Source organism: Oenanthe melanoleuca, chromosome 2 (assembly GCF_029582105.1).
Source record: "Oenanthe melanoleuca isolate GR-GAL-2019-014 chromosome 2, OMel1.0, whole genome shotgun sequence".
Classification (NCBI taxonomy): Eukaryota; Metazoa; Chordata; class Aves; order Passeriformes; family Muscicapidae; genus Oenanthe; species Oenanthe melanoleuca.
Genome location: NC_079335.1, coordinates 85,405,253 through 85,417,368, shown reverse-complemented (window position 1 = coordinate 85,417,368; position 12,116 = coordinate 85,405,253). Strand labels below are relative to the sequence as shown.

Genomic DNA, 12,116 nt, shown 5'->3' with positions numbered 1-12,116 from the left:
CTTTTTTCTTGGTTAGGGACATGCCATTGGCATGGAAAAGGCCCAAGTAATTGCTTTTGGAAGAGTGTGGTCTTCAGCAAGAACAGAACAAACTTTCTGCTGGGTTGTCTTTGTTTTGCAGTACTGAAAGTTTGAAGGCTCATTACATGTCTCACCAGAGCCAAAGCTGGTGCCTGTTAGCTGCTCTGCACAGATTAAGTGGTTAACAATGTTTTGAGAATGCTGGGCTAGATAGTTTGTGGGAACACCATCTGTTTCCTTTAACACGTAAACAAGGAAAATTGCTGGTTTGAGATGCAGGATTATTTTTTTATACTTGGATGACCACAGGCATTCTTAAAAGAGAAGAGGTAAAAGGAAAAGTAATCCTCTTGAGGTATGAAGTGCAATGACATTTGTTAGAAAATAAATTTGTGAGTGTCAGATGGGGCTGCTCTCCCTTTTCTAGAAGTGGGTAATGTGGAACATTTCCTTTGCAGTCAGCTCCTTCCTTCTAAATTCATCTTCAAAAGTAAACTACCATCAAAAACAAAACCATTAAAAATTGTTCAACAATGCATTGGAAGGGCTGAGCATCCCATTCAGAAGCAGCAAGTTAATTTAATATGTGTGTGGGTATATATCCAAAATCAAAAGTTACTTCTGATTGAATTTGGTATCTTTGATACTTCCATCTGCCCAGCTACCTCTCTCTTCCTTAGACAGAAGAAGCAGTTCAACCCCATGTCCTGATGTCCCATGTGAGGTCATGAGAGTCAGAACAAATGTCCCACATTTTCCCTTTGTCAAGTAGTCTGGCCATTCGTTTAATACTGTTACAAAATTTTTACTCTAGCCAAGCTTTGGTGATGAGCTGCTTCTGTTCTGAAGTGACCAGGAATAAGCAGTCCAGCTTAATGAAAAGTATTGGAAGGAAAGAGGAGTGGAGGTACAACAGGCACCATTCTTGTACTCAGTGCAGACCAGATTATCATCTGCAGGAGATTTTGCTGTGAAATTGCTCATGACATGTTGCTACTGGATGATAATCCTCCACACAGGAAAATATACCTAAGTCACTGGGAGAAAAAAGCTGTCTTTCATGATAGCAAACTTTGGTTGTTGCTGGCTTTCTTAAAGTAATATTTCCTGCCTTTCATATAACTTTTGTGAAAGCCTAAAGAGGAGCAGACATAAAAGCATCTGATGCATTTTTGTTTGAAAAATAAATGCCACTGTGAGTAGAGTGCACTGCTAAACACAGCCCTGCAGACAGCTCAGGTCTTCTGTCCACAATTGCACTTGCAGGCAGATTTTACTCATGAATACCCAGAATCAAGCATTTTGTGCTTTAACCTCTCACTTTCTTTGACAATAGCCAGACACACCCAGAGCAGGGTTTTGTTTCAGCCAAATAAAGGAGTGACACTGCTTGACCACTGCTTCAGGTCTGGGGAAGAGCAAAAGTGTCCAGATGATACAAAAGGTCCTGCAGTGCTTAATGAAACTGGCTTCCTTCCTGTTGTCCATCTATCTTTGGTGTAGCATTTTAGGGTTCTGTCACAGCACAGTAAATTAAACCAGCACCCTTGGAGTACTGTAAGTCTTTCATGCAGCATCTGGTATGTCAGGAGTTTCTTGAAAAATGGGTAAGGCCTCTAAAGATGAGCTACCAGAGTAACTGCAGCTGCATGAAACTCCTGTGTGCAGAGTGAGGGAGAATTTCTCTGCAAGTTCTGGGCATGAGCAAGCTTCTCTTCCATGTGTGTTCCAGGCTCCATGGTGCAAGGATATCATCTGTTTTGTGACCAGGGATTCTTGTTACAAGAGCAAAATACCATATTTACCTCTAAGGAGAAGAAGTGTTTTACTTGTGTGTGCTTAGGCACCTGGCAGTGCTGGGTTTATGGTTGGAACCACTGATCCTGAAGGTCTTTCCCAGCCTTCTGTGATTCTGTGCCTTATTACCTGTGCTGCTTGTATCAACTCCCTTTTCTATATTAAAGGCATCTGACTATTCATGGAGATCAATTCTCTGAGCAAGAAGACAATGGTGGTGTCTTTTATCACAGAATTAAGAATAAACTCTGTTGGAAAAGACCTTTGAGATCATTAAGTCCCCCCTGTGACCTAACACCTCCTAATCAACTAAACCATGGCACTGAGTGCCACATCCAGTCTTTTTTAAAAATGTCCAGGGATGGTGACTACACCATCTCCCTGGGCAGATGATTCCAATGCCCAATCACTCTTTCAGTGAAGAATTTTTTCTAACATCTGAACTTCCTCTGGGACAACTTAAGACTGTGTCCTCTTATTGTGTCAGTCATTGCCTGGGAGGAGAGACAACCCCCACCTGGCTATAATCACCTTCCAGGGAGCTGCAGAGAGTGATAAGGTTCCCCCTGAGCCTCCTTTTAAAGGACTTCAGTCATTCAGTTTCTGGTGTAGAACAAAACTGAGCAAATGGGTATAAAAACTTCACACTGAGCAGCCAATATCTGTCTTTTTGGAGCCTGCCACATGCTGGGTCCTGCACTGTGCACCTAGGCAAGGAGCAGCAGGTGAAGCAGAGCCAAACTGCAGCAGTGCCCTTTCCTCCTGCTTCCAGCGCTGCGTGGGGGCTCTGGCTGCCTGCCATGAACACCCTGTTGTTGCTCTTCTCTGGGATGGTCAGGCAGTTTCCCAGCATATTAGCAAGCAGCCTAATGCCACAGTGTTCACAGCAGCAGAAGGGCTGGTGGAGGTGGGCTACCCAGGAAACAGCCCTTGGTTTTTACTGTACATTATCAGCTCTCCCAGAGGATCACTTTAAGACACTGAATGACTCATTGAAGCAACTCCATGGTTGTAATTTTGGAGCCCTTGGAAGGAACATCTGAGTAAACATGGCTTAAAACCAAATCCTTCTGTTCTTGACTTGGGTAGAAAGCATTTGACTGGCAGTACACAGCTGGGGGAAAAAAGGATGCAAAATATATATGGCAAACTATTCTGGTCTGGTCACTAGCCCTCACTGGCAGAAAAAGCATGAAGTGGTGTTGACACAAGTTAGAATTTTCTCTGGCAAACAGAATAATCCCAGTATTACATGAGAGTGGCCTGGGAGGGATACTGTCATAAGTGATCCATTATGGGAAGCTTCTAATAACTTCAGAAAGAGCTTCTTAAAAATTTTGCCCACAAATACCTTTTACAATGCAGTAGGTGACTCTGTAGGACAGGAGTAAATGTAGTATTTTTAGATTTTTCAAAAAAAACACTCCTATGTATGTAAACCCTACTAGCCACACACCCAACTGAGCAGGAGTTCTCTCCTACACAGCACTCTGCAGACTATCACTTCCAGTTCCTGTCTTCTGTGCTATTTTAATGAAAAACACTTGCAAAAGCCAGGCAGGGCTGTTCCTCCTTTCCCCAAAGCCCCCACAGCCAGGGCAGGGGCTGGTGCTGCCTTGGGCTGCTCACTGGGTTGGACTGGTACTGGTGCTGGCAAGGCACCCACCCAGGGGGAAATCCAGCTGCATGGTACTGGGACAAAGACTGCATAGCCAAAGCTGGGCAGCAAGTGAAAAGAGGGAAAGCCTGTGTTGTTAACGTGGCAGAGAAGAGGTAGGAGTTAGCAGGAGGGACTTTCCCTGAAGACCTCAGTCAAGAAAAACTCAGTGTGAAATCTGGCTAGGATGTGAGGATTCCTTACAGCCAAAACAGCCATGGGATCCTTGCTGAGTCTTGGGGTAGAAATGCTGTTGGTGTGACTTGCATACATTTCTCAGGAGTTTGGTAGCTCTGGTACAAAATTTTCCTCAGCTGAGTACAAAGCCACATCTTATACAAGCCTATGTAATTTGCCATTTTGTGCCTTTGGGTTACAGTATTTGTATTTTTTTCTTAGAGCTAAGTAGCACCAGCAGGGTGCAAGATGTCAGCATTTCCACTACCAACCCAGCTCTCTTTTGGGGTTAGGTAACATTTCTTTTATACCACACTATACTGAAATTCTGCTGTGCAGATGCTGTCCAAGGCTTAAGGCATTTATTTTTCACCAGATTTTATTTGTAGTCATTATGGTAGTTGATGGTTTACAAAATGTAAAAAAATGTAAATTCTAAGCTTACTTGTTTTTCAGAGGCTGTTATTGCATTATATACTTCAAGAATGGCTTGACATTTCCAATCTCTTAGCCACTAACATAGAAAAACCAAGTAGAGACAGCAAAATTGAATGTCCTGCTTTGGAAAGTTTAAGCATGGCATTTCTATCTAAAGAATTTCCAAAACCACAACTCACACTCAGTTCTCCAGAATGTTGTGTTATGGAGCACAATAACTCAAGGAGTCCTGCTGGAGTAGGTAGAAAATATCTCTGCAAGCAAAGGCATAGACTCCCAGAGCCTAAACAGTATTTCAAGACTATCAGTGAGTGGGGACACTCACACCTAGTAGGATGAGTGCACACAGCCCTGGTCTCAGCGAGTGGGTGGTGCAGCCATCAGTCACCTCGTGTGGTCTGTGCTAATGGGAGGTCAATGGGAAGAAAGGACTGAGCTGTCAGACCTGCACAGAAGCTGTGCTTGACACATAGAAGACAGTGTAGAGCACTAGCAAACAGTCATGGAAAGAAAAAATGGTGCACTTGTAGCTACCAACACTGATTTTAGGGTGTTCAGCTCTCAGAAAGGTAGGCAGAGTGGTGTTACTAACACCGCCAATGAAGCATGAATGTTAACAGGACTGGATTGTTTATACCCTGTGCAGCTACAGAGAGAACATGCCAAGATCCTCAGAGACTTAACATTTCCTCTTTTTCCTTTATCCACAGGTAATAACACCAGTCAGGTCAGGACAAGGTTATGTTTATGAATTCCCCTCCAAACACCAGAAGGATGCCTACGATATCCCCCCCGCTCGCCCTCTCCAAGGGGTAGGTACCAATAAAAGTGCCAACAGGGCTGACAGAGCACAAAAGGTGATGAATTTCCACCAGACTTTTACGAGAGAGGCAAGTTCTCTCATTTCAGAGAGAAAATATGTTTTAATTAGATGCTGTGGCTTATTCACAGATCACAGACGTATTTCAAAGTTTTATTTGATGTTGACTAAGATTTGGCAGCACACCAAACGCAAAAGTCCCATTTGTTCTCTCTGTTTTGATCAAAGAGTATATCTGAACAGAATAAACTTGCTGCCTGGGAACATTTTTTTCCCCATTTACTTTGTTGTTTCATAGTTGACAGTAATTCACTCAGTAAGGGTAAAATTATCGCCCAGATGAACAGCTGCTATGCAGGGAGTTGTTTTCACCATCTATTGACTGCACCATGTCACTGAGCTTGTACTATATCTTTGTTCTGGGGAGCTCCCTCAGCAGTCCTTAGCCAGGACCACAGACTTATAGAATGGATGCTGGCAGGACCTGGAGCTCAACCACCCTGGATCTAAGGGTGTGATCAGTTCTGGTCACATGTGCTTCCTGTTCACCCCAAGAGGTGGCTGCAATAGAATGACCCTGATTTACCTCTAGGAGGGAAGTCAGCCATGGCTTCATCTCTCCAGCCTGCTGTCCACACCATTGTCCAGAGGAGACCTAGCAAAGTGCATTTCCTCTTAACTGTCCAAAATTCTAGGCAAATCCAAGATTTTCTCCCATATGAAAAAAAAACCAAAACAAACTGAAGAGCTCTGATCACGTTCAAGCTTTCTGAGAGGAAACACAGAAACTATGAAAATGCATCTAGTAGCAGAGCTTTTCCCAAGGTGACTTGTTTCTGTAATCAATTTATTCTTTCTTCAGATATATGACATTCCCCCCACATCGGTTAAGGGGCCTGCACTTCCAGTTCCCATGGGAGAAGCAAAAGCTTTAGGAGTGTATGACATACCACCTGCCAAAGGGGTAAGCATTACTCTCTTTCCACAAGATCCTGTATTTTTGTGTCTGGCCAAGGACATGTTTTAACAAGGGTTCATGTATGATCCTGAAGGAAAAGGAGATTCAGTACTTCAAACAGTTCTTTAGGTTTTTAAACTGTTAAAACTGGTGAAGGGAAGCACTGCATCAAAATTAAGGTGATGAATTATAAATTGATAATTAGACCTACATTATCTTTGTGGCAGCATGCTGCCTTTTTGGATTTTGCTGCTTACGGCAATTTGCATTGAGATGAGTGATAAAAAGTGAGACTGACTCTCAGTCAAACTTAAGATTAGTAGCTGACTCTTTGAAAGGCAATAGCAGATCTTCCATCCCAAATGGAAGATGGTAAATATTTCACTGTTTTAGTCAAAGGTTTCATGTTTTGTTTTCTGTGATTCAGGTCTATGCTGCACCTCCATCTGCATGCCAAGATGATACAGCCCCGAGGGAAAACTTGCAGGACTTTTCATCTACAGTGGCCCACAGTGTAAGACCAGAAGGGGTATATGATATTCCTCCTCCCATCACCAAAGCAACTGGAAAAGAACATAATAGATTTTCTCCTGAGAGCCTATTATTGCCAGGTGGAATGCCACAGACACAGGGTGTTTATGACATCCCTACAAACCATCAAAACCATTTTCTTGGGCAGCAAATTGCACCGGAAAAGGATGTTTATGATACCCCGAGGGGAATTGCATTCCCAGGACAACAGACAGGACTCAGTGAAGGTCCCATCACAGAAGGAAGAGAAGGTGTCTACGATGTGCCACCAGCAGTCCTCCAAGACAATAAAGGCTTACAGGATGTGACTGATGGGATGAATAGGCTGTCTTTCTCCAGCACAGGAAGCACGAGGAGCAACATGTCCACATCATCAACGACATCAAAAGACTCTTCTCATTCAGCATCAACTGCACAGGACAAAAGACTAATCCTTGATCCAGACACGGCCATAGAGAGGCTTTATCGCCTCCAGCAGATGGTGGAGGCGGCTGTCCATCACCTCACAGCCTTCATTACACCAGACTGGAGGTCCTATGGGTATATGGAGAAGCACATCAATGAAATTCACGCTGCTGTGGATAAGGTGGAGCAGTCGCTGCTGGAGTACCTCCAGTTTGCCAAGGGATCCGCAGCCAATGCCTCCTGCCTGCCTGACTTCAGCCTCCTCAACAAAATGAGGAGGGAGGTGCAGAGGCTGGAGGACTCTCACCAGATCCTTACCCAAACCAGTCATGACTTGAACAGCTGCAGCTGGTCTTTGAACGTGCTGGCTGTCAACAGAGTGCAGAGCAAGTGCGATGACCTGGACCGGTTCGTGATGGTGGCCAGGACGGTCCCGGACGACGCCAAGCAGCTCACCACCACCATCAGTGTCAACGCAGAGCTGCTCTTCAGACAGGCCCTGGGCAGCTCCCGTGCCAAAAACGCACCAGAGAACGTGATGGGCGCTCCTGACTGTGTGTATGACAGCCCTCAGATGCAGCAACACGCAGAAAAGGCACAGAGCCACTGCAGCGCCCTTCCCCCGCTCCTGAGCAAAGGCCAGCACCCTTACAGTGCCTCCAGTGAGAGCTCAGAAAAGAGCTGGATGGATGACTACGATTATGTTCACCTGCAGGTGGGTAAACCCAGCACCCTGCTCTGCACCAGGCCATGGAGGGATTGCCTGTGGTTTCTGTAGAAGCTGCTTGCAGGAAAGCAGCAACCCATTGCCATGCTAATGCATACTTGAGAGTAATTTCACCAGGGTGATTACTTCCTGTCAGATAGGACTGTTGGATTTCTGATAGTGATACCCTTTTGCCCTGCCACACTATAATTTTCTGTACTCTTAGTGGTGCACTAGCAGTGAGAAAGCCAATACAAAGCAGTCTCTCTCTTGGCCTGTGAGCTGCCATTTAGCTCAGGAGCAGTTTTGATTTAACACAGTCTCTTATTTTATGCAAAACAGGGGAAAGAAGAGTTTGAAAGGCAACAGAAGGAGCTTCTGGAGAAAGAAAATATCATCAAGCAGAGCAAAATGGAGCTAGAGCACCATCAGGTATGTTCTCCTGGGTATATAATTGCCCTGAAATGCAGCATTCCTCACACATGAGGAGCACTGGCCAAATAGAGCAGGAGGGGCCCTTTCCATAGCAGTGTGCAAAGGATACAAAAAATAAAAAGCAGAGAAGTTAAAAACTGTAAAAGTTTACCACAGAAGAGAAACAAGCTTCTGTGATGTCTCACAGAAGATCAGTCACAAAGCCAGCTTGGGAACTTGCTTTCCTGACCTTCCATCCAGGGCCTTATTCACTGGACCATACTGGATACATGTGCCACCTTCACATCTGCTCAGTGAACATCAGTACTGTCAGCTTAAATATTGTGCTGAACATCTCTTTTAGTGCTAAAAAAAGTAGGTTCACAAGATCAAGGGCTGTCACTTTTCCCTCATATTAATTCTTCAATATGTTGTTGCCATATCGTATGGCAGAAAATTGTACAAGCAATGAGGAGGTGAGATTGAAAGGGTTTTCATCTCAAAATCCCACAGAGATGACAGCCTTTTAAAGATTGTGTAGGAGTTCATTGCCACTTGGATCCATCTCTCTCACTTGTGATTTCAGAATACTCCAAATGAGCAACAGCCTGTAAATTCAGGAGTTTGGGTTGTTGGGTTTTTTAATGCAAATGAAGTATTTTAGATGTTTCTCCCTTCTGCAGTCTGCGTGTTTGGATCTACAGTAGTCAGAGCAGTTGATCCTAGAAAACATACTGTTCCTTTTTACTTAGCATAAGGTCAGTGTAGGATGCCCAGGGGTGTCCCGAGGCACGAAGTGAAATCGTGATATATAACAAACACTTGCTGATGGGAGCTTCTGCTTTTCCTTCCAGATCCATCAGTTCCAGCGTCTGGAGCAGGAGATCACGAGGCCAGTAGAGAACGACATCTCCAAATGGAAACCTCCCCAAGCCCTGCAGACCTCCCACGACAGCCGCCTGCTTCTGTTCTACTCGGACCAGTGCGAGACTCACTTCAGCTCGCTGCTCAGCGCCATCGACGCCTTCTTCAGCTGCGTCAGCTCCTCCCAGCCGCCGCGCATCTTCGTGGCGCACAGCAAGTTCATCATCCTGAGCGCCCACAAGCTCGTCTTCATCGGCGACACGCTCGCCAGGCAAATGACCACTCAGGACATGTGCAACAGGGTGGTGAACTCCAGCAACCAGCTGTGCGAGCTGCTCAAGGGCGTCGTTCTGGCCACCAAGGCGGCTGCCTTGAGTTACCCCAACACAGCATCCCTGCAGAAGATGGTGGACCGGGTAACAGAGCTCTCTCACCACGCACAGTTGTTCAAACTCTCGCTGGCCCAAATGGCCTCCTTATGAACCCCCAGCAGAATCAGCAAAGCAGAAGAGCAGACACAAACTGGAGCTATTTTTATGGAAATGTTATCTTTTTTTTAGATATTTTTATTAAATATTTTAAATATATTCTTATGCATTAGAGAGTCTAATCAAATCAGGGATCTGGGAATATTGTCTGGTTCTGTGTTATGTTTCTTATACACATTTAGATTTGTATACACAGCGTATATGTATATGTTGCTACTTTCTTAAAACATCAATTAAGCACCTTAAAAATTACGTGTCGGGTAAACAGTGCATATCTTTTGTATATACAGGCTGTTTCCTCAGCATATTTGTTAACTGGATGCTGCACTCTTTTTGTTTCATTCCATCTTAATGCTGGTGCATGGACTTGGTTGTGAAACCTACTTGTAGCAATCCATGAAGCAAGTGTAATGGTTCTCATAGAACTCCATTCCCTTCTTAGAAATTACTTTCTATAGGTTAATTCTGTGAAGTTTATCTCCTCTTGACGTTACTTTGTTGTGTAAAACATTTGGTCATTCTGACCAACGTAGATGCACAGCTACAATGAGCAACATGTCAAGCAAGGCATGCAGCATTTGGGAGAAAAGCATTTTTAGGCTTTTTTTTTTTGTAAGAAGCAGGACCTTCAAAGGAGGAAGGCAGAATTGTATATATTTAATATCTTTTGGCATTCACATTTCCTCTGTTTCTAATAACTGCAACATGGGATTTCAAAACCGTGGATGGATTCCCAGCAATGTAATTTCATACATGTTTACTTTGTATGTCCTTGCATTGGCAATTTAATTTAACAGTCAGGCTTGAAAGCCTTATTGTTTATGGACTCACAGTTATCCTGAGGGCATCCCAGGTTCCATTGGGCTCATCTTTGAGGCTGTGGATGAGCAATGTTTCAAAATACCAATCCCTTTCAGAAGGATTAACATACAAATTGTATTTCGTATGGAAAGAAAAGAGCTTAATTTGAAATAACAGGTATTTTAGCATCTCTATAGCATACACACAATTTAGTGAAGAAATAGCACTTAATTTTCTAGGACATATTATTGGAAATTAATTGCTTCTGTTGCAATTCTGACTTCCATTCAACTACTGGGCTTTTTTTCTGGAATTCTGTTGCGTAGGTGGTGGTCTTCTCTGCACTACACTATTGTCAAAAATGATGTCCTGTTTTAGTGGACCATTCCATCAGTAACCACGCACAGTCCCACCTGGTAATTTTCAGTGTAAAAATTGAAAATTTTTACCTTTAAAAATTGTTTGTAGAATGTTAGTCTCCTTTATAAATTTCATGTATGGTGGTCACTCCAAAACACATATCAGCTTATTTGTCGTCATTGCCTTCTGTGTATCCCCTAAAAATAAGTCACAGAACATCTTTTGCCTGTGGTTCCCAGCCTAAAAGCTGTGCTTCAAAGTGAGCAGTAGCTCAGGAAAATTCCAGGTGATTCTGGCATTTTTAAAACAGAAACACAAACACTACTGTCCTTATTCATTCAAGGTAGTCCCACATTAATGTGTTCAGAGTGTTTGCTGGATCGCTGGGATCCAGTAGCATCTGGGAAACAGGCACTTCTCACTGCTACCTGACTCCTGGCTTTCCCATTTTGTAGCTGAACATGTGCCTTATTGAAATGGGATTTGTTGTCCTAGAACCATTTCAGCACTGTATGAAACCCTGAAGCCTTAATGTATTGTCTTAGAGCAAAGACCCCTCTTCACTACCATAAGGTTCCAGAGCACAGAACATTCCTGGGAGGTCAGTGGAAGCCAGCACAATCCCAGCTGGCTCAGGATGGGCTCCAAGGCTTGGCCTGGTGTAACATCCTGAAAGTTGTGATTTTGTAACCTATAACCAGTTGCCAAAAAGCATTCTGTGTGAACCTGTCTTGTGCTATTGTTGTTTGGGATTCTTTTGGATTTCCTTGTCCATTTTTTTCATTCTGTATATTTCTGTATATTCTTAGGAAGTGAAAATGTGTTTTTATGTGTAGTGGTTATGTTGATAGTTTGTGCTTTCCAAAGGAGAACCTCTATTGCAACCCTGTATTACAGTTTGTTATCTTGTAGAGAGTCATTTTGAAATTATTAAAATGACTAGCTTTTTTATATAAAAAGAGGCAGCTTGGTCTTATTTTTCTCTTGTTTTCAGAGTCTTCTAAAAATATTAAAAGGAAGTATTGCTGCTTGCTAATACTATCAAAGCCATTCTAAAATGAGGAACTCATTTTCGATCTTTTCACTGGTCAGTGCTTGTAGTGAAATGAGAACTTGGGGTTTTAAAGGAAGGGACAGACAGTGTCCCTGCCTGTCCAGAAGCAGCAGGTGAAGCATTTATACAACTCAGCTGTATTTTGGACTTGATAGCTTGTCTAGCTATCAGAGCCTACAGCACACTGAGACACAATCCTGCCCCATTGTGTGCATTCCTGCTGCATAAGCTGCATCCTGAACCACCTGAAACAACCCCATGGCTTTAAGGATCACAACGTTTTCCCAGAAGTTACTTGCACATTTCACTGCTGCCAAGGCACTCACTGCCCAACCTCTTGTCAAACACCCAAAGGTGCAAGGAGGAGAGAGAAAGCCCAGAGCTGGCACTGTCCTTGCACCAGTTTTTGGCTGCTAGTGAAAGACATTTCTGCCAGGAAGCATAAGAGCAATTAAAATTTTGAGAGCAAAGTACTTGGTTTGGCTCACCAAGTTCTTGCAAGGGGACAGCTGGGACTGCTTTCCATAGAGTGCTAAATTTTGTACCCCTGCTAAATTTAAAATGGTCAGATAACAACAAAGACAAATAAAATAGTTCAGAATAGAAACTAGAGCCTCTTTGCTCC

General features: G+C 43.6%; 1 protein-coding gene across 2 annotated transcripts in view; it reads left to right on the top strand.

Moving 5' to 3' along the window:
• The window catches only part of NEDD9 (neural precursor cell expressed, developmentally down-regulated 9), a 38,550-nt gene extending 27,079 nt beyond the window's left edge, over positions 1–11,471 (top strand). For both annotated transcript variants that reach the window (XM_056484774.1, XM_056484775.1), the window contains 5 exons: positions 4,801–4,902; positions 5,773–5,874; positions 6,296–7,519; positions 7,853–7,942; positions 8,779–11,471. In XM_056484774.1, the coding sequence (XP_056340749.1) occupies positions 4,801–4,902; positions 5,773–5,874; positions 6,296–7,519; positions 7,853–7,942; positions 8,779–9,270 (2,010 nt within the window). In that variant the 3' untranslated portion in view covers positions 9,271–11,471. The remainder of the gene's footprint in view (positions 1–4,800; positions 4,903–5,772; positions 5,875–6,295; positions 7,520–7,852; positions 7,943–8,778) is intronic.
• The last annotated feature ends 645 nt before the right edge of the window (positions 11,472–12,116 follow it).